The sequence below is a fragment of the Pan paniscus genome, chromosome 1 (assembly GCF_029289425.2).
Source record: "Pan paniscus chromosome 1, NHGRI_mPanPan1-v2.0_pri, whole genome shotgun sequence".
NCBI lineage: Eukaryota > Metazoa > Chordata > Mammalia > Primates > Hominidae > Pan > Pan paniscus.
In genome coordinates this window covers 18,984,347-19,010,890 of record NC_073249.2, presented here as the reverse complement: position 1 = coordinate 19,010,890, position 26,544 = coordinate 18,984,347, and the positions used below count along the sequence as shown (strand labels likewise).

The window sequence follows — 26,544 nt, the reverse complement described above, 5'->3', positions numbered from 1 at the left end:
CAGAAGTGGAATATTATTTCCATTTTATACAAACCAGAGTGTCAGAGGGAGTCAGTGAGCCAGGCTCACCCTCATGCTTGGATTTTGTGCTCTGTGTGTGTGTGTGCATGCGTGCGTACATGCGTGCGTGTGTGTGTTCGGCTGCTCCTCTGCTCAAGTCCTTGAATCCTTATCGGTGACACAGCATTGGCCTGGACCCCTGTTGGCCAGCTCTGCACCCTCTGTTCCCCCGTGCTCCAGCCAGCGATCTGACTGATGGGGCAGGCAGGCTCGGGAGGGCTGACAGGCTTTGCGGTGGAACACATTTAAAAAATGCCTGCAAACGAGCGAAAGAGGCGTAGGAGTAAGCGTCCGGCGCAAGACCACAGCACGTCTCATATGCGGCTGTATCGGCACGCAGCGATGAGATGTGTAAGAACTAACACGAAGCTGCGTTCCTCCCGGTCACGCGCAGGATTGGATTCCTTTTCACGGTCGGCCTCCGGTACCTTCGACCCAGGACGAGACCCTCAGTAGTAAAGCCCTTAACAGGTGCTTGTGGACTGCGCATGTGGGATGCTGAGGTGCTGCGGGCGAGGCTGAGTCTGTGAGGTGAGGAGCTCCATCTTCACCTGGGTAGGAAGGGGAGCCTGGAGCAATACGAGGAGTGGCGCGGGCAGGACAGCAGCCCAGGAGAATACGAGGAGTGGTGTGTGCAGGACAGCAGCCCAGGAGAGTACAAGGAGTGGCAGGGGCAGGACCAGCAGCCCAGGAGAGTACAAGGAGTGGCAGGGGCAGGACCAGCAGCCCAGGAGAGTAGGAGGAGTGGCAGGGGCAGGACCAGCAGCCCAGGAGCGTACGAGGAGTGGCAGGGGCAGGACCAGCAGCCCAGGAGAGTACGAGGAGTGGCAGGGGCAGGACCAGCAGCCCAGGAGAGTACGAGGAGTGGCAGGGGCAGGACCAGCAGCCCAGGAGAGTGAGACCCTTGTGGGCCCAGTGCTTCTCAGAGGACATGGCCATGCATGTGTGGAGCAGGGCAGTCTGTGGGACCACCTGAGGGTTTGACTGGGACTAGCGCAGACCTCTTTTCAGCCCAGGTAGGTCGGCATGGGGTCACAGACAGGTGACTTGTTCTGTCTGCGGAATAATCCGCTGTAAGCTTCTCATTTTTACTGAATCAGGGGTTTCAAGGCTGGTAAGGTCAAACAATTCCTTCTTTGGTTTCAAAGACCACATCTAAGAGAAGTCTATCTTCTGGAAAGAAATTTCCTCAAAAATATTTTCATAACCTTATTTAATAAGCAAACTTTTCGCAGCCCTTTTTAGGATAATGCTCTCTTTCTTTTCTCATGTTATTTAAATACCTTTCTCATGTTATTTAAATGTATGTTTTATTTTCCTGTCATCTTTGGTGATGAAGCTAGTTTCTGCCTCCTCATGTAAAATGTTATATCTTTGAAGTATTTTCCGTCAGCTGCTTCTGCTTAGCCAAGTCCACTTTCCCGAGATTCTCATATATTTTTATTTTCTAAAGCTTTTTAATTTCCAGAACTATTTTTAAAGATTTTTAAAAAGATGATAAAAGCACAAGATGATGTATGGATGTCATGTCATATTTTTAGGAAGGCAATATATTCAGACGTTTTGTTGGTTGTTTTGTGGCTGTTTCTCTCTAACCTCTGACTCATACCCTACTCTGTGTACCTCTCGCCATGTCCCTGTCTGCGTGGGGTTGGGCTGGGACGCGTGTGCCCTCTGCAAACCTTGTTCTCCATGGATTTTCCTGCCTTTGCCTCTGGGGGTAGCTTCAAACCTAGCAATTCTATATAGTACAGAAATAACCAATTTTAGTAATGGTTCTTTAGCTTAGCGTTTTCCAAATTATGGGTTGTGACCCATCATTAGGTGGTGAAGCCAGTTTCGAGAGATACCTAAAACAAAAATAGAATAGATCTGTTCCTCGCATATAGTGAGGGTAAGTTTGGTATTGTGAGACTTTTGTATCAGTTGGGTGTGTATGTTTGCATTGTGACACCTGGGTCACAGTGTTAAAAGTGTGTCATTGTCAAGCAAACTTGAAAGCCCCTGTAGTATTCCAGTACTGCTAAGTTTTTATGAAAGAAATACTGTTGATAGTCTGTCTCTAGTAAAACAGCTGTGTGTCTCAGGGAGATTGCCACAAGACAAGGCAGGGCCCACACCAGGGTCCTGTTGAAGACGCTCCTGTGTCAAAGGAGGCGGCAGGGCAGGGTACCGCTCAGTAGGCTCATGTAGTCTTTGGGTGCTGAAGAAAGATGATATTTTTGTGAAGTTTCAAGGGCTTCTCCAAGTTCATTTTTACTCATGATTCAAATCTCAGTTCAAATATTCTTTCTGCAGGGAAGCCGCCCCTGGTTTCCCAGTCTAGATAAGATTCCTCCATTATTTGCTTCATTTTTCACCCTCAGAGCACTTAGCTCAGTTTTTATTGATACATTTATTAGTATGGTCATTTAATTCTTTTTTTTCTTTTTTTTTTTTTTTGAGATGGAGTCTTGCACTGTCGCCCAGGCTGGAGTGCAGTGGTGCAATCTCGGCTCACTGCAACCTCCGCCTCCCAGGTTCAAACGATTCTCCTGCCTCAGCCTCCTGAGTAGCTGGGATTACAGGCGCCTGCCACCACGTCTGGCTAATTTTTTGTATTTTTAGTAGAGATGGGGTTTCACCATGTTGGCCAGGCTGGTCTCGAACGCCTGGCCTCGTGATCCACCTGCCTCGGCCTCCCCAAAGTGCTGGGATTACAGGCGTGAGCCGGTGCGCCCGGCCTAGTACAGTCGTTTGATTCTTGTCTGTCTCCCTCTACCTCCTAGAACATGAAGTCCACAGCATGGGTCACGGGCCTGTGTGTGCTGATTCTCCCTACAGGATCTAGCATGACACCTCATGTGGAGTCACCTAGTATGCACCGCAGGCCAGGGTCTGAGCCACCCTGTGAATGACTGGCATTAGACATCTTGCAAACCCTGTGCTGTGATGGTCTTATTCCAGAAGGGCTGTGGGGGTGTGAGAGCACAAAGAGATGTATGGGTGGAAATGGGATTGAAGCTTCTAGAGCTGTGCAGAGGCCTTATCCCATGGCCACTGCTCTCCTTGCGCACAGGCCCACACCAACCAGTCCTCAGACTTTGCTGTCCCCAGCACGCCGGTGAGAAGCAAGTAGGCTGTAAGCAGAGTTACATGGTAGGATGAAACCTCTCTCGGGTGGTGGTCTCTTCTCTGGCTGTGCATGGGACTCCGTCATGGTTCTTTATTCCATAGTTCAAAGTTCCGTGGTGCAGGGTATTCAGGACATTAAATACGTTTGTTAGAACCAGCTCATTGGAATTCTGCCATAGGTGCTGCTGGTTTAGATTTTAACAAAAGCTTCAAAGCCTCTTTTGTATTAGTCCGTGAAAGGATAAACTCACTGGTGAGGAGTAGAAGCTGCTCGCTCTTGAGTGCAGGTAGGTGTTATTTTTCTTCTCATCCTTGAAAATATATGAGGGTGAAGGCAGGAAGATGAGGAGAGAGTGGAGGATCAGTAAGTATTTTTAGGATGGTCTTTGCACGGAAAACATGTTTCCAGTAACATGTTTTGGAAACGTTTTATTTGCGGCATAAGAAGATGCTGACACCTTGGCCGGCTCCCACAGGCAGCTGTTACTGGGGCCGTGGTATCATCGCTGTAGCCAGGCTCGTGGGTTTTGGAACTGATTTTTGATTTGAGAGGCCAGACTTCTGTGACCCCCCCCAAGCATCATTTCCACGGCAACCAGCTGTGATGAGATGGGGGTTCTGACCTCGCAGGACCATTGCAACAAGAAGCAGATGAGCTTTTAGATAGAAAATTTACTCTTCTGTCTTGAACAAATTACATGTAACTGATTCTCAGTTTCCTCATCTCTGAAATAGAGAAAGGAACACAATGGCCCTTCAATTGTGTAATGAAGGATTTCTGTTGGGAAAGTAGATATGGAGGTACACATGCTATTATCATACCGTGTTTTCAAGGTCAACTGCACGACCCAAGGGTTGACACGCTGCAAAAGAGCTGTCTCCCCCTTGCTGCCCTGTTTCATGTAGCTGCCGGCAGCCCTGCCTTCCCCTCTCCAACCTTGGCTCTGACGGCCAGGCTCTTGCTTGCTCCTTAGTCACACTGGCCTCCTGGCTGGTTCCTGAATGGGCATGCTCATGTCGACACTAGGACCTTTGCACTGCGGTGCCCTATTCTCCCGGAGAGTTGCATGCCCACACCCTGCCTTTGTTCAGTTATCTGCTCAAAATCATCTTGCTAGGCCTTACCAGACCACCCCATAAAGAACAGGAACCCTGTACTCCCTGCCCCCATAACAGCCTTATGTTTCTTCATGGCAGTTCCAACCACTGGAAATTGTATGAGTTTCATGTGAGCAGGGTTGTTGGTGGTGTTTATTATTATTTTTTAGTTTGTCATATCTATGAAGTGGAACATTGTAGGCCATTAAGTCCTCGTGAAGAACCTTTTGTTATTCTATTTACTTATTTTGTAGGAAACTTAATTTCAAACAATGAATAGCGTATCCAAGATCATATAGGTGGCAAATGGCGAATGGTGCTTGATTGAAACCCAGGTTGACACAGAATCATAAATGTTCTCCTTGCTTCAAGTCTGCCTCTCCTTCCACCTGTCTTCTGCTGTTTGAGCGTCCTGCCTTTGTGCATTTCTCTGGCTCTGCCTTTATTACACCTGGGCTCATCCTGACTTCACTCGCCTAGCAGTGCTCTCCTCTCAATGCTCCTTGGTCGCCAACACTGCCTCTGCCCTAGGGTAGAGCTCCTCAGTGCAGTGGTGTGTTCTTGAAGAACCTTGTGCCTGGCATTCTAGGGTTCAGGCCAATGCCAGGGGACAGGCAGGCTGCCTTGGCTTCCTTTCTTCCAGGAAGAGAACAGGTATGATGTGTGTGTTAGGAATGGCCAGGCCCCTGCTGTGCATATGAGGACACCTCTGAGAGCCACATCCTTCACTTTCTCCCCATGGGGTCAGGCATACTAACAGCTGCAAAAAGGACCCCTTGACAAGGTCTCACCAAAGGGTATTTTGATATCCTGTTCTTTAGGGGTTATTTTTTGTATAAACATTTATTTTTGTGTTACCTGATGTTACATGATGGAATACCTTATGTGCAGTTTATACATGATCTTCTTCACCCTACCTGAGATAATGTCAACATTATAATCCCTGGAAAGGTGGGACAAGCTGAGAACATCTCCTTTTATAGAAAACATGAATGATGCCACAGTTACGGGTACTTTGATCATACTTTGTTCACTGGACAGATGCCTGTACACCAGGCCTTTAACTTTCATGCTGTAAATGGCAAACCTGCAGTTTCCTGTTCTCTGGGTTGTAGACAGGATGATGCTTGCTTGTGCTGTTTTCAGCTAGTTTGTTGTTTAAAATGGCCACTATATAAAGAAGCCATGGATGTGATTTCTGGAGTTAACACTTACTGCAGTCTCTGTGATGAGCACTTGGTCACATTTTCCCTCATCCCTACCCTCTGTTCTGCTCTTTTTAGGGAAAGTACGGTGGCCAGACTTTAACCAGGAAGCTTATGTTGGAGGGACGATGGTCCGCTCCGGGCAGGACCCTTACGCCCGCAACAAGTTCAACCAGGTGGAGAGTGATAAGCTTCGAATGGACAGAGCCATCCCTGACACCCGGCATGACCAGTAAGTACCCCACTAAGCACCTGCTGCAGCTTCATTTGCTTTCACACAAACCAGTACATCGCTTTCACCTGTGACACTAGAACTTCTCCATTACTCTGGGAAATTGAATGTGTGTTGTAAAACTAGGAAAAATCCTGAGGTATATGGCAATGGAACTTCACCCATAGGCAGTGGAAGGATGGTTCTAGATTCAGCTCTAGTCTTTAGGTGCCCTGTGGCAGTGTGCAGAGGCTGTGGGTTTCTGGCCAGAGCATGGAAGTCAGAAAGAGAGTTGTGTGACTGGCTTTATATTTAGTGATCACTTGTTATTTTTATGATCCATTCACAAGAATGCAAAATTTGTCATTGTTCCCAACCTTGGAGGAAGAAAATCTAAATTCCTGCTTATTGTGACAGCTTATATTGGAAATGTTCGAAAGATTAGAAAGGAGAAATGAACTACCCAGCACAATAGATGTTAAATTGAGCAGAAACACAGGAGGGACAGGTGCCACATCTCCGCACCCTGTACTAAAGGAAAGGCTCTTGTCCACATCTTTCTTTCTATTTTTAGAGATAGGGTCTCCCTCTATCACCCAGGTTGGAATGCAGTGGTGCGATCATAGCTCACTGTAACCTCAAACTCTTGGGCTCAAGCAATCCTCCCATCTCAGCCTCCTGAGTAGCTAGGACTACAGGCATTCACCACTACATCCAGATAATATTTATTTAAAATTTTTTATTTTTATTTTTTGGTAGAGGTGAAGTCTCTCCATTTGCTCAGGCTGGTTTTGAACTCCTGGCCTTAAGTGATCCTCCCGCCTTAGCCTCCCAAAGTGCTGGAATCACAAACATGAACCACTGCTCTCCTGACCTCCTTCTTTTTCTTTTTTTTTTTTTTTTGGAGACTGAGTCTTGCTCTGTTGCCTAGGCTGGAATATAGTGATGTGATCTTGGCTCACTGCAACCTCTACTCCTCTACTTCCCAGGTTCAAGCAATTTGTGGCTCAGCCTCCCGAGTATCTGGAACTACAGCTGCCTGCCACCACACCTGACTAATTTTTGTATTTTTAGTAGAGATGGGATTTCACCATGTTGGCCAGGCTGGTCTCGAACTCCAGACCTCAAGTGATCCGCCCGCCTCGGCCTCCCAAAGTGCTGGGATTACAGGCATGCTCCACCTTGCCCACCCCTTTTTATTCTTCAAAGATCTTGAGAGTGGAGGGTACTTTGGGGTCTATGAAGCTCAGCTCAGGAGGTTGGTAGGCATTTTAAAAAGATTTGTCACCACTTATCAGGAAAGTGATATGCATAACCCTCATTGTTATCCCATACCTGTAAGTTTGCTGATAAGAACCTTGATTGGGAGGTCTTTCACATTGGAATTCTCAGTGAATTAGTCTTGTTTCAGATTATTAAAAAAATAAGGAGCTGCATTTTGAAGGCAGCTGTTTTCCTGGGTGCTTGGTATATCTTCCTGCTAAGTTAGAGTCATTCATTCATCAGTGAATGGAATATAGATTACACATCTACCATATGTCAGACTCTGTGCTCGGATCCTAGCATTTCACCCAGAAAAATCTGGTCCCATTCCAGCTGCTAGGGGTGGCAGGTGCACCAGGAAGTGAGGTCGTGTAGCTCCGTGGGTTGGGCAGTCTACTTTGCATGAATACTTTTGAGGCACTCAGGAGGGTGGGAGGGTCAGGACAGGTCCCAAGAGCGGTGAATTGGGTGGGGACACCCAGGAAGAAGGAAGTGCAGAAGCCCTGCCAGGAAAGCATGGGGCTCCCAGAGAGCCAGCAAGTGTCTAATTTCACGGGCTGGAGTTTCAGGGATTGATGGGGGAGGGAGAGCTGGAGAGAGACAAATGGCCAGTGAAACTACATTCACACACACTGCATACAGTGAAAGAAGATTTTTCTCTCTTACTCTCAAGGACCTAATGGACAGTGTAGGTGCCAGTTAACTGCCAGGAGCTTCCTTTCTTAACAGCTTTCTTTGGGTTCTAGTCAGCTCTGTTCACCTATTCCAGCTCACATTTAAGAAATATGTAGCTTTACAGTTTTTTTAGGGCCATGGAAAAGTGTGTGTGTGTGTTTGTGTGTTAATATCTGATACATATGAGTATATGTAAACATACATATCTTATATAATAGTAAGAATCTCATCATTTTCCTAACTCCACTCCAAAAGATTGTCTTTGATTAATGTTTCCTGTCATCCATTAATTTCTTTTCTAAAGCCAGCTCTACTCAGTCCTTATGCTGTCCTGGTTAAAGTCAGCTTGACTAACTGTTTAGTACTGTATCTAAAATAAGGGGTGACAACCTGGGGTCCAAGGACCTCCAGGGAGCCATGCATGGGCTTTGGGATGTTGTGAAAGTGTTGAGGCCCAAGCTGTGTGCAAGATCACAAGTGTATATGTCGGTGCGTTTCTGGGGACAGGGTCCTTCACTTTTTCCAGAGGGTCCCAGGTGTGTACTTCCCCACCGCCAGCCCATCCCCAGGCTAACCAGGCCAAGCAGCCCATGCCAGGTGCTTCTCCGGCCCCCACCCACGTAATCCACACAACCCTTTAAGATAGGCTTGAAGCTTATCTTCATACACAGAGAGGAAACGGAGGTGCCCGGAATGTTGATAACTTGCCCAGTGATTAAGAGCTACTGACCTAAGACCAGAAAGGGTCCGTGTAGCTTTTAAGAAGGGCTTGGCCTAAACTCAGGGGAATAAAGTCTAGCAGAATCTAGTGCAGAAATCTTCCCTGATGACTTCAGTTGACTGCTTGGCATGACATCTCCATGAGATGGTCTGAATTTCTTTTCACCATGTGGGTTAAGAGCTAGTTTTCCCACAAGATTTTATCTTTACATACTTAACTTATCCTGTGAGCTGAGAGAAGAATGGTGTTCTTTCTCATGGCTCATCAGCATGTGGGCTGGCTTTCTCATCTGCCTCCCTTGCAAGTCCCTACAAAGTCCCCAAAACTATATGTACGTATATTTTTTTTCAAAGTTTTTGAAATATGAGTTTGTCCAAACAGATGTTTGAATATTCATCCCACAGTGTGGGATGCATTTTAGGTGGGTTTAATTTTAGTTCCAGCCAGTGTGTCATGTTCATTTGCATGTGTTAAAGGGGCAGCTGGGATGCCTTCCACATTTGTTGGATTTGGGCTAAATTAAAGTCTATCCATAGTCAATTGGATGCCTAGAGCTGAGCCGATTTAATGTCTCAAAGTGTAAGCTCTAGAATTACCATTCTTGTTGAATGTCAGGTTAAGAAGATTGGGTTACCTCTTTGAATTTCTCTCCCAATATATCTAATGGGGAGCTATTTCAGAATTTGACCTTTCTGTATAAAATGTTTTTTGTCTCTGCAGTATCTACCTTCGTGTTGATCAATAGAAATTCTTGCACAGTAGAATTCAGTCTTCAGTTTTGATAAATCTGAAAGCAGTACAGGTGGAGGGTAATTAAGAATGAGGTGTTTGGAGTCCTACAGACCTGGGTTGAAAATCTCAGACCCTCCAGTTCTTAATTCTGTGACCTTTATCATCTATAAGATGATAGAACATTACTCCATCTGTAACCTATGAAGATTAAGCAACATGTGGACATGGGCTGGTTGCCCCTCCCCTGAGCCACCTCAGTGAGGTATCCCTTGACCATCTTCCCTAGGAGTTCAACCCCCTGACCCCCACTCCAAAACTTCCCGTCCCCCTTTCCTGCTTGATTTTTCTCCACAGTTCCTCTCACCACCCACACACTGTGTATTTTACTTATTTTTTTCTTCCGAATAGTGAGTTATTGTATCCAGGGTTGTTATTCAGACACCTCTGGGCACTCGGTAAATTCAATAAGTATTTGCTGAGTGAGTGAATTGTTTAGCAGAGTGCCTGGCATATATTGAGTGCCCAATAAATCATGCAAGATATGAAGAATCATAAAAGAATACAGGAGAAGGAAAGGGGGATATTTAAGTATAAAGGTCCTGTGAACTCAAGATGGGCCACACACAAATAACCTCATTGTGTTTGTGTTCTCCCAGGACTGGAAAACTGCGATTATAATCCACCCCTTATTACCCTGAAGGATAGATACAAGGAATAAGGCTTCAGAGCCTCCCAAACAAACAGACAAACAAAAAACTCTGGGCTATGCTTTATTTACCTTTCTAGATGTATATATTGTACCAAGAAGAAATATTTACATGGAATCAGGAAGCACACAAAAGCCAGCTGTGGGTGAAATACTAAATACTATGTATAGGATATATTAGGTCCTCTTAGGTATTAGAAAGATGATAGCCCATCTTATTTTTTTTTTCTTTTCTTTCTGCAAGGTCTCACTCTGTCACCCAGGCTGCAGTGGTACAATTTCGGCTCACTGTAGCCTTTCCCTCTTGGGCTCAAGTGATTCTCCTGCCCCAGCCTCCTGAGTAGCTGGGACCGTGGGTGCGCATCATGACGCTAGGCTAAGTTTTTGTAGAGATGGGGTCTTACTGTGTTGCCCAGGCTGGTCTCAAACTCCTGGCCTCAAGCAATTCTCCCGCCTTGGCCTCCCAAAATGCTGAGATAGTAAGTGTGAGCCACGGCATTCAGCCCCATCCTAGTTTTGAAAGCACCATTTCTTTTCTTTTTATTTTTAAATTGATATATCATAGTTGTTATCTGTCTTGGGGGTACATGTGAGATTTTGATACCTGTCTACAATGTGTAATGATCAAGTCAGGGTAATTGGGATATCCCTCACCTCTAACAGTGATCTCTGCATGGTTTCTCAATTTAAAAAAATAATATTCTTGCTTGGAAATTTCAAATAAATTATCAAGACTTAAAAGCAAATTAAACCAATGGGAATTCTGAAGTTTCTTTTTTGTAATAAGTGTTTGTTTTTTCTCTCTCTCTCTGCGTTGGGAAGCTGTTCTTACTGTCCAGGCAGAAGGTAATGGAAAGTAGCATTGGTGGTGGTGAGAAGTGGTCTGGTGGGCTATATTCTGAAGGTGGGGCCAACAGGATGTGCCAATGGACTGGAGGGGGGTATGGCTTGGAAGAGGGTGCCAAGGATTGTGGCTGGCACAAGGGAAGACCTGCAGTCTCCTCAGCTGAGATATAGGGAGGCTGTGAGTGGAGCAGGTGTAGGGAAATGTGGACATGTTAATGCTGCTCAGTGTAGGTGGACCTGTTTTGTAGGTGGTGGGATATGTGTCTGGTGTTCAGGAGGAAGGTCTTAGCGGGAATGTAAATTTGGAAATGTTCAGCGTATGGATGGTATTTAAAACCATGAGGCTGGGTGTTAAGCCCAAGGGAATGGATGCAGACAGAAGAGGCCCAAGGCCTGAGCCCTGGACGATTCCAACATTGAGATCTTTAGCTGTGAATCTGGAGCCAACGGCTGACACTTGAGGACAGTCTAACACTGTAGATTGCGTACTATTTTAGGCTGTGTTCCCGTGATCAGGAGATATAATTTTATGAAGCTATGCGACTGTGAAGCTAAAAGGAGCCTCAGGGGAGTGTCTAATTCAGTGGTTCTCAGCCTTGAGCTGTGCCACCCACCCAGAGCGAAGATGGAAATGTGGGGGTGGAGGATCGGGGGTTGTTAGAATACCCGTGGGGTGCTCCTGGCATTTACCGCCAGGGCCCAATGAAGCCACATATTTCGTATAGCCCAGGTTGGTCTGGCACATTGAAGAGACTCTCCTACCCAAATGGCCACAGGGCTTCCTGTCAAGCCCTCATTTACTTATTTCCCCCCATTAGTTAAAAAAAAAAAAAAAGCATGTTGAAGTTGTTTTTTTGTTTTTTCTGTTATTGCTCTGAGTCATACCTGCCTTCTCCATCAGCCAGCCCTCAAAAGCAGGTTGAAAGCCATCACCTCCTGAGCCTTGTAGCCCATACAGGCCCCACCGGAAGTCTCTGTCCCTCTGACTAGCAGCCGCACGGAAGTATGTGTGTTGTGGACTGAATTGTGCGCCCTCAAGTTTCATACATTGAAGTCCCAAACCCCAGAGTGACTGTATTTGGAGACAGGTCCTTTGTGGAGGTGATTAAGGTTAGAGGAGATCCTAAAGGGTGGCGCCCTGATCCACCCCATCCTGATCCACCTGTCCTACAGGACAGGTGTCCTTATAGGAGGAGGAAGATGGAAAGAGAGATTTTTTTCCCTACCATGTGAGCACACAGCAGAACAGGGCCACCTGCAAGCCAGGAAGAGGCCTCACCAGGAACCAGATCTGCTGGTACCTTGAGCTGAGCTTCCAGCCTCCAGAGCTGTGAGAAATACAAATCTATTGTTGGGCCAGGTGCAGTGGCTCACGCCTGTAATCCCAGCACTTCGGGAGGCCAAGGCGGGTGAATCGCTTGAGTCCAGGAGTTTGAGACCAGCCTGGGCAACATAGCGAAACCCCATCTCTACAAGAAAATACAAAAATTAGCTGGGCATAGTGGCTCACACTTGTCCCAGCTACTAGGGAGGCTGAAGTGGGAGGATGGCTTGAGCCTAGGAGGCTGAGCCTGCACTGCACTTCAGCCTGGGTGGCAGAGCAAGACCTTGTCTCAAAAAAAAAAAAAAAAAAAAAGTCTATTGTTTAAGGTCCCGTCTGTGGTATTGTCAGCCCAGGCTGACTAATACAGAGTGGAAACGATACAGCATGACCGGCAGGCCAGTGGGAGGACCGGCCAGCCAGATCCTGAAATGACTTGGGTAACACTTGCCTTCATTTTCTCTTAAGCTCTTCTGAAGCCTCTCCCCAGTGTTGTCTGGTTCAGAGGTTCCTGGGGTAACATCCCCTTGATACCTTCTTTAGAGTGTGCTGCGCTTGGGAAGTGAGTGTCGTCAGGCTGGAGCGTTTCCGGGATCCAAACTCCTTTCCAGGAGGGTTTTGATTGTTTTTGCCTGGAAATGCATCTGATAAGAAAATAAAGTAGAGGAACCCAGGAAGTTTATGAAATCTCTTTCTCTCTACTAGGGAAAACTTGGGACAGTTTACATTGAAATTATTTACAGATGTAAAATGAAATCAACCTTTAGGGGGGAAACCATTTTCTTTGTTTTCTTCTTTCCCCTGTCAACTAGACACCATTCCTTTTCACTTATTTCATTAAATCCTTTAAAAACAAGAACTGCTTGGTAAAGAAACAGGTTTCCTTCGGGTTTCAAACGTTTAGTTATTAGAAAGCTTTTCTCTGCCTTGCCACCACTACATTTAAAATGTGGGGTTTTAAAACATTTTTGTGTCTCACGCTGAAATACCACCGCCTGAACCATTTCCCTACAAAGGAACCTTCTTTGAGAGGAGTGTGTCCAAGGTGTACATCTAATCGGTTTATCTTTAAGTCAAGAATATGTTGTTTTTACTCTAGTTACAGATTATAGTGGCTCAGCCTTTGTTTAGAAGAATTACTAAAGAACTCTATTTTGACCACTTTTGAAATGTCTGCCTTTAACATAGCCAAAACATAGGTCAAAGCTCTTAAGGGTGTGTTCTTTTATTTATTTTTTAGGGGCATTTAAAGAGGGCAGACATTGAAGGCCTGGGTTGTGTTGTTTACTCTCACTGGAATGTCAGTATTGATATCAGTTGTTTTAAGAGTGGCTAATCAGGATTAAGGATTGTGGGGAAAGATAAAATCCAAACTTCCCATTCTTGTTCTGGAAGAACAAACATTGCTGAAGCCAAGTGAAGGTTTTCAGCATTAAGTCAGCCAGCTTGGAGGGAGGCTTTGGCTAAGGCAACTATTAGGGGACTCGGAGTTTTCTTTTTAGGGGGGCAGAAGATCTAGGGAAATCCACACAGCTCCCCAGTGGGAGTGTGATTGGAGATCCAGGCAGGGCTGGAGCTTTGTCCTTATGTTGTACTTCTCGGCAGCTCGCGGCGTCTCATAAACATGCGCCGCTGGCCTCCTGAGATTCTTGTGACGGAACCGCTGCTCCATGGTAGAGCTGGCCCGAGCACCCACTCCTCCCGCATCAATTTGCTGCCCAACTCCAACTCTGTATGCCGCACCACAGGGTCCTGGTGGAGGAGATGGGAGGCCACACGGGGTGTCACAGGTGGGGACAGGCGCTTCTCTAGGCTTAGCTGTTCTGGCTTTGTTGGCATTTGTGGCCGTGGGGCAGGTGGAGTTTGGGTGTGGTGTAACAGTGAATGTTTAAAAGCTTGTTCAATAATCACAGTAACAAAGCAGTTCATTGAACATTTTTTGGTATCAAGGCCCATGCTCAGCCTTTTGTGTGCATTAATTTTATTTAAGGCTGGGCACAGTGGCTCACACCTGTAATTTCAGCTCTTTGAGAGGCTGAAGCAGGAGGATAGCTTGAGACCAACGTGGGCAATATAGTGAGACCCCATCTTAAAAAAAAAAATTACTCTAGTGTGGTGGTGTGCACCTGTACTCCCAGCCGCTTGGGAGGCTGAAAGGGGAGGGTCACTCGAGCCCAGAAGTTTGTGGTTGCAGTGAGCTATGATCATGCTATTGCACTCCAGCCTGGGCAACAGAGTGAGACTCTATCTCTAAAAATAAAAATAAAAAATTTTATTTACTCTGCATCACACTCCTGTAAAGTGGGTAGGGATGCTATACTTCTGATGATGTCGTATACCAGTTCCCAGAAGGCTCGGAACTCAGACCCCACTTCCAGAAAGTAGAAGAGTTGCACGCAGGAGTCAGGTTTGGCAGGATGTGAGCTCAGTTTGCAGAGCAGAGGTTGTTTTTCTCATTTTTCACATTGTCAGTTGGAACATGTTTGGGGAGAGGCAGGCAGCTAGGATATCCCGGGGCCTCATAAGGCACCACCTTGTATCTGGAGAGCCTTAGTCCCCAGGGATTTTACAGTTACTAAGCCATGAAGTTTTATCACTTGTCTATGAGGCAGACGAGAAAGGTGAGCCACTTGCCTGAGTTCTAACAGGGCTCACTGGTGGAGGAATTGGAGCGCTCTGTATCCCTGGCTCAGGGTTCTGTCTAACAGTTGTGGCTCCCTTACTGTCCGCTCTTCAGAGGGTCTTTCATACTCCTGGCTTTTAGGCATGAGTCTTGGCATGAGGCCTGAATGCACCTAAAAAATGGAAGAGATGGGTGTTGGTAACTTGCAGCCAAACAACCTCCTAAGGGAAGCTGGCCACACGTTGATGGGATCCTGAGAAATGGAGAAGAAATGGGGTTTTCTTTTTCCAGCTTCAGATTCTCAAAGAAAATGTATTGGAAGAGTGCACTCTATTTCTGTTCCCTTGGAACATTGCTGATGCCGTTCAGGAAGTGAGACTGCTTGTGTGTTCAGTCAGTGTGACATCTCTGCCTGTCAGTGTGACATCTCTGCCTGCTGTTGGAAGGGTGCTGGCAGGCTCAGTGAGATATACGAGATGTGGGGAGTGGGAAGTGGCCAGCAATAATGGCTCCTTGCTTAACGGGTCCCCCACCAACTCATCCCAGGTTGTAACTTGCATCTGATGTGCACAGTTCACACCAAAGCCATGTCATTATTCATCAGCGTGCTTGTTTATGTTTTGTTTTTATTTTTTGTGTCTTTATAAAACCAACTTCTGGTTTCAACCACAGACCGTTCTTTTTCTTCCCTTGATATGTTTCCTCTTTTTTTTTTTTTGGTCTATTTCAGGCCTTCTCTCTGAATTAAAGAATGCATTGAGACTGGTATAAGTAGACTGTATTGATTTGACTGTAGAGATTTCGTTTGTGTCGATGTTGGCATCTCTGAAGGGCCCGTTTCAAGTCTCCTTTTCAAAGATCATTAGCAAACGTATTCTCAAAGCTTAACCCCTGAGTGGCTGCCCACATGTGTGGCTCAGTTTCCCCATCTGTAACTCTGGGTTATGGTTTGGGCAAAAGCACGATGATGCTAAATGAGTTGTGTGATTTGCTTTCTTTACTCTTTAGTCTTTTCTTTCTGCCATCATCCTGGGAATGCAGTGATGACCATGAGGATCGTCTTTGTTGTCAAGAAACTGTAGTCTTCCCGGAGAGGCAGACAAGGAAACAGGCAATTACGTAGCCTAGTAAGGATAACCTAACCACCTCTAGACCATTTACAACAGAGCTCTATTCTTTCTATTTTAGACCTGTTTGTGAGTTTCTGTTATTTTCTTAGTAGACTGGCCCTTTTATCATTATGAAATGCACTTCTTGTCAGTGGTAATGCTTCTTGTTTTACAATATCAGTAGAGCTGCACCATCTTTCTTTGGTTTCATGTTTTTGCATGGTATACATTTTCCCATGCTTTCACTTTCAAACTTTTTATGTCCTTATATTTAAAGTGTATCTTCTGTAAGTAGCCTATAGTTGGATTTTGGACTTTCATCTGCTCTAACAATCTTTATCTTTTATATGGTGTATTTAGTTCTTTTACATTTAATGTAAGTACTAGTTTATTGGGGTTTAACACCAACATCTCACTGGTTGTGTTCTATTAGTTCCACCTGCTTTGTGTTTCTTTTTCCCTTGCATCCTCCTACGTTTTTTCTTCTCTGTTGGTTTGCTAAATTCTTGACTAGTAAGTCCACATGTAGAGCCTAATGTAAATGAATAATTTTATTACTTCTTAGACAATGCACAGACCTTCTAATAATTTACCTTCCACTTACCTTCAGCCCTTTGTGCTCTTGTTGTCATTTAGCTTAATTCTTTCTTTATAAACTCTATAGGATATCTTTTATTTTTTTATGCAGTAAATATCCTTTTGATTTATTCACATATTTATATTCCCATTGCTCCTCATTTCTTATATTTCTATTTTTCTACCTAAGACCATATTCCTTCTGTATTTCATTAGTATTTCTATTAGTCCCAGTATGTTGGCAATGAATTGTATCCTTTTGTTTGTCTGAAAACATCTTAACTTTACTTTTTTTTTTTTTTTTTTTTTGAGACGGAGTCTCGCTCATGTTGCCCAGGCTGGAGTGCAGTGGTGTGATCTAAGCTCACCGCAACCTCCGCCTCCCCAGTTCAAGTGATTCTCCTGCCTCAGCTTCCCAAGTAACTGGGATTACAGGCGCCCACCACCATACCTGGCCAATTTTGTATTTTTAGTAGAGACTAGGCTTCACCATGTTGGCCAGGCCGGTCTTGAACTCCTGACCTCAAGCCTTCTGCCCACCCCAGCCTCCCAAAGTGCTGGGATTACAGGTGTGAGCCACCACGCCCAGCTTACTTTTGTTTTTGAAGAGTCTTTTCACTGACTGTGAAATTCTGGGTTGACAGTGACTGTCAGCACGTTTACGTTGTCTTTCAGTTGTCTTCTGTTTTTTGTTGTTTCTGGCGAAATGTCTACCGTTAGTCTTGTTCCTTTTGAAGACATTTGACTTTTCCTTCCAGCTGCCTTTTCAGATATTTCTTTTTTTCAGCAATTTTGCCATAATATGCCTAGCAGTTGTTTTCCTTGTGCTGAACCTGTTTGGGATTTGTGGAATTTCCTGACTCTTGAGCTTCATGCCTTGTCAGTTTTGCCATGCTGCAGTTCTGTCTCCTCTTCCTCTGAGACCCTAATTTCATCTTTGTTAGATATTTCTGCGTTTCCTCTGTCCCTCATAAGCTCTTTTCTGTACTTTTTATTCTTTTTGATTCCCTGTGTCTCAGTCTGGATATATTTCTGTTGGCCTGCTTCCTGTTCATTGATCCTTTCCTCTGCTCTGTCTAGTCTGCTTTTAAATCCACTGCTGAATTCTTCATTTCAGTGATTGTGTTTTGTTGTGTATGAATAAATACAGAGATATTTCAGGGCTCTCACTGACTTTTTCCTCCAAAGAGGATTTAGTTTTGTTCTCTGGTAGGCAGTTAAAATAGGGCAGGTCACCTTAATCAAGTCTGGAATTGAGCTGGTATAAAGCTGGGTTTCAGTCTTTTGTGAGAGAGCTGGTGAGTTTCCAGTTCTCTTTTGCCACTAGGAAGTAGCCCTGTGGGATTTGACCTGGAAGTCTGGGATATTTATCAGAGCCCAGTTTCCTCAGCAAGCCCTGAAGTCCATTTCTGGCCTCCACAGCTCCATGGCACCTCCAGAAGCTTTCACTTGGCTCTGCACCTACAAGACAATCGCTTCTGCTCGGCTCAGTCGGCCGTTTGGCTCTATGCCGTTTGAGGGGAAGAGGATCAGAGAATGTTGGCCTTCCTCTCTAGGTGCTTCTCCTTTCTGGAAACCTGACCTCACACCTGGCTGCTTTGCTAGCTCTCTAGTGCCTTCAAATAGATTCTTCAGTGTATTTCATCCTGAATTTCTGGTTGCTTTTAGTGTATTTGTGTTGGTCTACAGGTTGGTCTACAGCAAGGAACTTTACTGTCACTGGAAGCAGGAAAAACACCTGAGTGTTTTATTTGGAATTCAAATCCACTCTGAATTTGGCAGTTTATAAATTTTGCCCTGAGCAGTAATGTCTATCTCGAAGGAGAGTAAATAGAAATACAGGCTTGAAGTTGGGATGTGTCGCTTTTATTACTAGCTCAACCAGCTATTAGCTCCCAGACTGAGGTTAAAATAATCTCTGTAAACCCTGGGTTTCTTATCTGTAAAACAATAATCATGCTTGCCTGGCCTGTCTTACAGCATTTTTATTAGGCTCAGATGTACACATAAACTACATACATTAATTACACAAATACAGGACATTAATATAGTGACTAGTGGCTTGTATATATATCAGCTTTAAGTAAAGAATGAACTGTTATTTTGTTACACTTTGCTCTCAAAATGTGTGTGACATGGCTGGCAGACTTTCAGCTTCCAGTATGTGAATGCCTCTGTCACATTGAGATGGTATTGGATTGTTTTATCATAGAACCAAAAACAGTTGCGGAAATAGCTGTGAAGCAGTGATCTTACCTATTTCAGAAAGAAATTAGACCAGGAAAAATGGAGTCAACAGAGTTTTGCTTGATAAATGAGATCAATCTTCGAGTCCTAACAAACTGTCCTACTTCAACTATCCATTTAAAACCCATCACTTTGCCCCCCGTCGTGGAACCATGAAACTGCAAGAACAACTTTCTTTTTCAGTGGAAGGGTTTTGTATATTTTAGGAAACAGTCAAAATACTGTAAAATTTATTTTAACTTTTTTTGTCATTTAGGCTACGTATTTCACTTGAATATGGTTTCAGAGATTACTTGTGACGTTTCTAATGAACTTAAAAGAAGCAGCATTGTCAGTTTATGGTACATTCATTATTAAGTCAAAACACCGATCTATTCACGGTGTAACTGACAATTCACATATACTTTGGAGTTGTCTCACCCCGTTGCCCAAGCTGGAGTACAGAGGTGTGATCGTAGCTCACCGTAACAAACTCCTGGGCTCAAGCCATCCCCCTGAGTAGCTAAGACTACAGGTGTGCGCCACTGTACTCAGCTGATTTAAAAAATTGTTTAGTAGAGATGGGGTGTTGCTATGTTGCCCACACTGGCCTCAAACCCCTGACCTCAAGTGATCCTCTTGCCTTTACCTCCCAAAGTGCTGGGATTACAGGCGTGAGCCACCATGCCTGGCCTGTACTCTGGAGTTGTTAAATGTTAATGGTAGAAACTATGAGGGCCCATAATCCCCACTGCCATCTGTAAAATTTAAAGTTCAGACTTTTATAGTAACGACTATCTTAACTATATTGAATAAGCCATGATTTTCTTCATCTGACAATAATGTGAGAAAATCCACACCTCTTTGGAAATTCAAGTTATTTAAAAAAGGAAATATCCCAATAGGAATATTGTACTTAGATTTAAAGTTTTATATTCACTGAAGATTTATTTTTATTCTTGGATTTATGCATTTATTTAGCAAAGATTTGAGTGCTAACTACATGACAGGTGTTTTTCTGGTCACTGGGGAAACAGCTGTGAACAAAACATTAAAAAAGCAACTCTGCCATCATAGAGCTCACATTAAGAGGATGGGGGAGAAAACAATAAAATAAATCATTAATTATATGGTTTTAAAAAAGCATGTTAAATACAGAAGAGAAAAAAAATAAGCGGTGGAGGTTAGGAGTGTGAAAGAGTCAAGGGTTTTAGTACTAAACAGGTGATCAGGGAAGATCTCACTGACAGGAAGGTGTTTAGGCAAAGACCTGAGGGAAGGGACAAGGGAGTGTGCGTTTGAATAACTGGGAAGAGAGTTCTCATCAGGGGAGGTGGCAAGGGCAAAGGCCCCAAAGAGGTAGTGTGCCCGGCCTATCTAAAGGACAGCGGGAAGCCAGAGTCGCTAGGCAGGAGGCCATGAGGAAGAGTAGAAAGAGGTGAGGTCTGAGAGGAGTCAAGGCACCAAGCCCTAGGAGCCTGGAGGCGCATGGTAAGGGCATTGGCTTTGTCTCTGTCATAGTTCGTTTTGTGCTGCTATAACAAAATACCTGAGACTGGGTAACTTACAAAGAACAGAAGTTTACTTCTTATAGTATGGAGGTTGGGAAGTCCAAGATCTTTAAGCTGGCAGGCTCACATTGTCTGGTGAGAATCTGGTTTCTGCTTTCAAGATGGCGCCAAGAACAGTGGATCTTCCAGAGGGGACAAATGCTGTGTCCTCACATGGCAGAAGGCAGAAAGGCAAAAAAGGGACAAACTCCCTTCATTAAGCCCTTTTAAAGGGTCTTCATTCCTTTCACAAAGGAAAAGCCCTCATTATCTAATCACCTCTTAAAGGTTCTGTCACCACTACATTGGCTGTTAAGTTGCAACACCTGAATTTTGGAAGAGACTCATTCAAACTGTAGCAGCCATTGAGTGAGATGGAAGCCATTGTAGGTTTGGGAGCAGAGGAACAGCATGACCTGAATTAGGCCTCTAAAGGGTCAGTCTTTTAAAAGGTTGCTGTGATAAGACCAGGTTTACTGGGGGTGGGGTGGGAAATACAAGGCCAGAAGCAGAGAAACCTGTTGCCATGATCCAGCCAAGATGACAGTGGCTAAGAACAGGGGACTAACAATGGAGGTGGTGAGAGGTGGTTGGATTCTGGATGCCTTTGGAAGGTAGAGATGACAAGATATGCTGAATCGGATGTGGAGTGTGAAGAAGAGAGGGCTGAAGGATGCCACTGAGTTTCTTAACCAAGCAACTTGAAGAATGGACTTGGCCTTTGCTGAGCAGGGAGCAGTACAACCTCCTGGTTAAGGTGTGGATGCTGGCACCAGGTCTCCCATGTTGGAATCCCAGTTATCCCTTTAGCAGCTGCACGATCTTGGCGTGTCGGTTAGCTCCTTCGTGATATAAGTTAAGGGTGATGATAATACTCATCTTATGGGCTGCCGTGAGGACTAAATGAGTTAACACCTGTAAGTGACTTAGCACAGTGGCTGGCACATAGTCAGTACTAAACGAATACTAGCTGCTATTCAGGAAGCATTGCTGGAAAGATTAGGAGGGAAGTTTTCATCCAAGTGGAACTGTCCAGTAGGTGGATGAAGATATACAAAAATCTGGAATTCAGGAGGCAAGCCTGGGGAGAAGTTACACAGTTGAGATTGTCAATGTTTATGGATGGTTTTAAAATCACTTTGTTATCTATCCCTGAACATGTATTTTTAAATGTGGAGGTATTTCTGGTTACCAAAATAGGCTTAAAGCAGGGGTCCCCAACCCCTAAGCCGTGGACCAGTAGTGACGCATGGCCTGTTAGGAACCAGGCCACGCAGCAGGACGTGAGCAGGGGATGAGCAAACATTACCGCCTGAGCTCCGCCTCCTGTCAGATCAGCATGGGCATTAGATTCTCATAGGAGCACGAACCCTATTGTGAACTACACATGCAAGGGATCTGGGTTGTGTGCTCCTTATTAGAATCTAATGCCTAATGATCTGAGGCGGAACAGTTTCATCCCAAACCATCTCCCCTCTCCACCATCTGTAGAAAAATTGTCTTCCATGAAACTGTTCCTTGGTGCCAAAAAGGTTGGGGACTGCTGGCTTAAGGGACACTGGGTTTGTTATCTGTTGCCTCTTCTTTATGATGATGATTGAATTTCCTCTGGCATCTTTGCCATGGCCCTTTAAACCAAATCTTTTTTATTCTTGGTAATTCTTTAAGTGCAAAGGCCAAGGTACTTGTTCTTGATATTCACCTATAAGTGCCACCTGTTGAAGTTGGAAAATTCCCCGTGTGTTGCTCTGGGCTAGAATAAAGCAATGCCCTGGTTGCCTAATTCTACTTGGCCAACGTGTACTGGCGCGTGGGGCCATGAGCTGCCCAGGTGGCCTTGGTGGCTTTCTGTTCTGGCATCCCTCTCAAATTAACCCCTTCCTCTCATTGCCACTCTTGGTCCAGTCCCTTGTCCTCCCTTCTGAGTCACTGGACCTGCCTACTCAGATCTCTCAGTACCTCTCCCAGGCTTGTATTCTGCATGCCCCTCCCACGCAAGAACTAACCTATGGTGAGGACACCTGGATCCCCCTCCTGGGCCCTGCATAGATGGCCTGCAGTAGCCGGTCCTGCCTCCGCCACCCACTTACCTTTCTTGAGACTTCTGATGTGGATGCATTCCAGATGTGGGGGCATTCTTTGCAAAGTGCTTGTTGCTGTCTTCATTCATGGTATTCTCCACTGCCCTTCTAAACCTTTCTAAATGGGTGTGTCCCTTAAAACACAATTCGCCTAGATTCTTCCAAAGAACTGCTTCTGACTGGCCCCCTGCCATGGGATTGCTGCCCTTGCTTGAGACCTTGCCACCCCCAACCAGAGCCTCTGTGCCTGGGCTTTCTTGTTTTGTAGCTGTGCATGATTTCTCCAGGTATTTCGTAAGTTGCTTTGGGACAGAGACTATCTGTAATTAGACAGTTCTCTAATTCCTCACTTAAATTCTTAGGGAATTCAGATTGTTAAAAAAATATCTAGAGAACTATTAATGACATATACACAATTTGTGAAATAATGTTTTTAATCTTGAGACAGTACCTTGTACTCAAACACACTAATGTTTTTGCAGCAGAGCATGAATATGCATACCAAGTGGGATAAATCAGGACAACAGTCATCAGGTCAGGTTTTACTGCCACATAATTCAGGTCATGGCAGGCTTTGCCACCAAATAGGATACAGATTTTTTTCCAAGGTGTTTTTGTTTTTTTTTTAATGTTGGAATCAAAGATTAGGAATTATGGACCCTCGCTAGGTAAATAAAGAAGAATACCATTGATTCTGCTGCCACATGATAAACAGCCCACTCCGGAGGCACCAGAGCCTACTTTTGGGTTGCTATGCTGTAGATGAGGGGAACAGGGCATAAAGGGAGTTGAAACTCCCGGGATGGTCTTCAGCTTGATATCCTGCAGGGCCTCTGGTGCACAGGTTGCCCTTGAGATTGGTTAGCACCCAGCGTAGCTCCTGGTAGGCTTTGCCACTCCCTCACTGTCACCACGTGCTGGGTGGGCTGAACTAGATCTCTCTTGGTAGCTGCTTTTATGGAATCACTCAGTTAACCCAGTTGACTGTAGAATCCTATCTGCAAAGAGGCATCCCCTGGAGGCCAGCGCATTGGTGGTGCCATCAAACGAAGGTACTTTTGTTAGGGTTGGTCCATTCTTGGGCTTAATCAGACCCGCCCTAAGGAAATCATGGTATGATGTGACGGTGATGCTAATGATCTGCCTTCTGTTGTTGGCAAACCTTATCTTGGCCAAATATTAGCTAAAATCTCTGAATTGGTCTGTGTTTCACCTAGATACTAATGGTCTACGCAGTGGGCTGTTAGCAAGCTTGTATCATGAACTCCCCAAGTTCTCCTTTCTTTAAATACACCGAATTACTCAAAACTGGTTTTTTCTTTAAAGAAAAAGCTTTTTAAAAGTAGATACATGTTTGTTGCACACAGGAAAAAAAGTCTGAAAGCTTCACATTGTCTCTGGTGAATGTCCTTCCTAATTTGTCTCATACCCTCTGATGTTCGATGTATGTCATTTTCTATAAATACAATGACAATAAAATGACACTGTATTTGCTGTTTGCCTGCCTACTTTTTTTTCATTCAGTAATACATAGGAAATATTTTCTAGGACTGTTAAATATATAACTTTCCTTTATAAAAGCTGTATATATCCCATTTTATGTTTATTTAGCTAGCTCTCTGGTAATGGACTGCTAGATTCTTTTCCTTTTTAATGCTAACGTTGGGATGAATATTTTTGAATAACCTCCTTGCTTACTCATTTAAAAGGAGATGCTATTTGAGATGACAGTGTGTTATTTGGTTCTGAAAATGTACCAGAATTTACTCAATATATTGTTGAGTTTGGCTACTGCTTTATTTTAGGTTTTGAATGAAGATTCATAGCTGAAAGTATCTGTGGCCGGCCAGCCTGCCTGCCTTCTTTTCCTCCTCTCTCCCGTCTTCCTTCCTTCATCTAGCTTTGGCTTCAAGATTATGTTAACTTTGTAAAATGAATTTAGAACAAATTCCTAAATTTCTTTAGATGCTTCAGAAAAACTGATTTGCAAAGGAGTTATTTGTTTCTTGGAGCTCACCTTTCAAAGTCATCTAAACTTAGAGCTATTTTTATTTTCATTACAGTAATCCTTTGATAACCTTTTAAAATTCTTCCATGAATATTGACATGTGTTCAGTGTTTCTATGTTTTACTTGAATTAATTTGATTTATATCTTCCCAAAAGAATAAATTTCCCTTGGATTTTCAAATTTATTGGCATAGTGTTATATGTATATGCACTTAAATCTTTATTAATTATAAACTTTTCATTTTTTTTTTCTTTAAAAATGCCAGTGATGTGTCTCTGGTTTCTCCTCCTTACTTCTGTCTTCTTTTCATCCTTGACATCAAGTGCTGGGATTTTATATACATTTCACTGCTTTTCTCTTTTTTTTTTTTTTTTTTTTGAGACGGAGTCTTGCTCTGTCACCCAGGCTGGAGTGCAGTGGTGCGATCTCAGCTCACTGCAAGCTCTGCCTGCCGGGTTCACGCCATTCTCCTGTCTCAGCCTCCTGAGTAGCTGGGACTACAGGCGTCCACCACCACGCCCGGCTAATTTTTTGTATTTTTAGTAGAGACGGGGTTTCACCGTGTTAGCCAGAATGGTCTCGATCTCCTGACCTCGTGATCCGCCTGCCTCGGCCTCCCTGCTTTTCTCTTTAATGCATTCATGTCTGCCTGTTCCCTCTGCTTTCCTCTGCACTCCCCCTGCCCCATGAGAGTTGAATGTTGAATGTTTACTTTATGTCTACTTAATTGGTTTCTGAGTGCAGCTTTGGCTGAGTCTCATAATACGAAATATAGTGTGATAATTTTGGTTATTTTTAAACCTACTTGTAAATGACCGCTATTATTATTTCTCACCACTCTGGAATTCTGTTTTTGGTTTCTTTTTTGGTACGTTGCTTATTTAGGAAAGAGTTTCAAAATCGTAAGAAACTGATTTTTTTTTCTTTTTATCTTTTTAAACTTAGGTCATTGGAGATTTTTTTCTCCTCACTTTATTGCTGTGGAGTCAGACATTACAACTTTATAATTTTACTATTTTGCATATATGGAGGGTTTTACTTTGGGCATGAGATGTAGCTACCTTTAATTGAGATTTTTGTTCCAGGTGCTATGCTAAGCAATTTACACACATTACTCATTTAATTCTCACAGCAACCCTATGAGGCATAGGTACTGTTGTTATTGTTACTAAGATTTGATAGTTAGAGAAACAGAACTTGCCCCATTAACCAGGCTGTGGTGAGGTCTAAACAACAGCCTGCCCCCAGAGGCTGCAATCTTAACTTCTCATTTCTATGAATATTTGATGGGTATTTTTTAAAAGCTAGTAACATCTGTACTCATTTCCAAGTTCAAATATACATGTTCAACCAACCTGATCGATTACATTCAAAACCTTTGTTATTGACAAAAGCATTTGAAACTCACATTACAGTGCTAGGAGTTTCTGCTTATTTCTAAGCATGAGGGGCTTAGAAGATATATATTCATGGATTATACCCTTATTGACATAAAATTACCCCATTTTATTTGTTTTTCTTTTCTTTTCTTTTCTTTTCTTTTTTTTTTAATAGAGATGGGCTCTCACTGTGTTGCCCAGGCTGTGCTTGAACAAGTTTTCCTTTTTTGCCATACATTTTGCTTTGCATAAGTGTTAATCTCCCACTTTATTTCACTTACTCTTGATACATTTTTGTATCTTATTGATTTTTTTTCTTTTTTGGATGCCATTTTGTCTTAGGTTTATCTTTTGTAACAGCATATATTTTGATTTTTAAGCCAACCTGATGGTCTAAAGTTTAATAGACTCTTAGCCATTTTTTTAAAAATTTTATTCATTTACTTTTTTTGAGATGGAGTCTTACTCTGTCACCCAGGCTGGAGTACAGTGGTGTGATCTCGGCTTACTGCAGCCTCCGCCTCCCAGATTCAAGTGATTCTCTCCTGCCTCAGCCTCCCAAGTAGCTGGGACTACAGGCACCCGCCATCACACCAGGTAAATTTTTGTATTTTTAGTAGAGACGGGGTTTCGCCATATTGGCCAGGCTGGTCTTGAACTCCTGACCTCAGGTGATCCTCCTGCCTCGGCCTCCCAAAGTGCTGGGATTGTAGGCGTGAGCCACCGCGCCTAGCCGAAAAGTTCGTCTTTTTAACCACAGGCCAAAACAGAGCAATTCAGTGTATCTGAAAAGAGTGGTGTCCTAAAATGTCACCCTCCACAGAACTTAAGCTTTTCTCCTGTCCACTTGGGACAATCAGAACTGCTCAGTGGTCACACAGACTCCATTATCTGGCCCAGCTTTTGTGGGGAGAACTGCAAGAGTAGGATAGGAAAGAAAACCAACTGCCTGAATAACCCCTAAGAAGGGTGCTCTAAAGGATTCACCACTTTGAGACAGGCAGAGCAGATAAAAATGAAAGCACATCTCTTCATGGAA

At 44.1% G+C, this 26,544-nt stretch overlaps 1 protein-coding gene across 2 annotated transcripts in view; it reads left to right on the top strand.

Moving 5' to 3' along the window:
- Window positions 1-26,544, top strand: part of GALNT2 (polypeptide N-acetylgalactosaminyltransferase 2) — a 215,361-nt gene that overhangs the window by 130,740 nt on the left and 58,077 nt on the right. For both annotated transcript variants that reach the window (XM_034948729.3, XM_057300480.2), the window contains exon 3: window positions 5,556-5,709. In XM_034948729.3, the coding sequence (XP_034804620.1) occupies window positions 5,556-5,709 (154 nt within the window). The remainder of the gene's footprint in view (window positions 1-5,555; window positions 5,710-26,544) is intronic.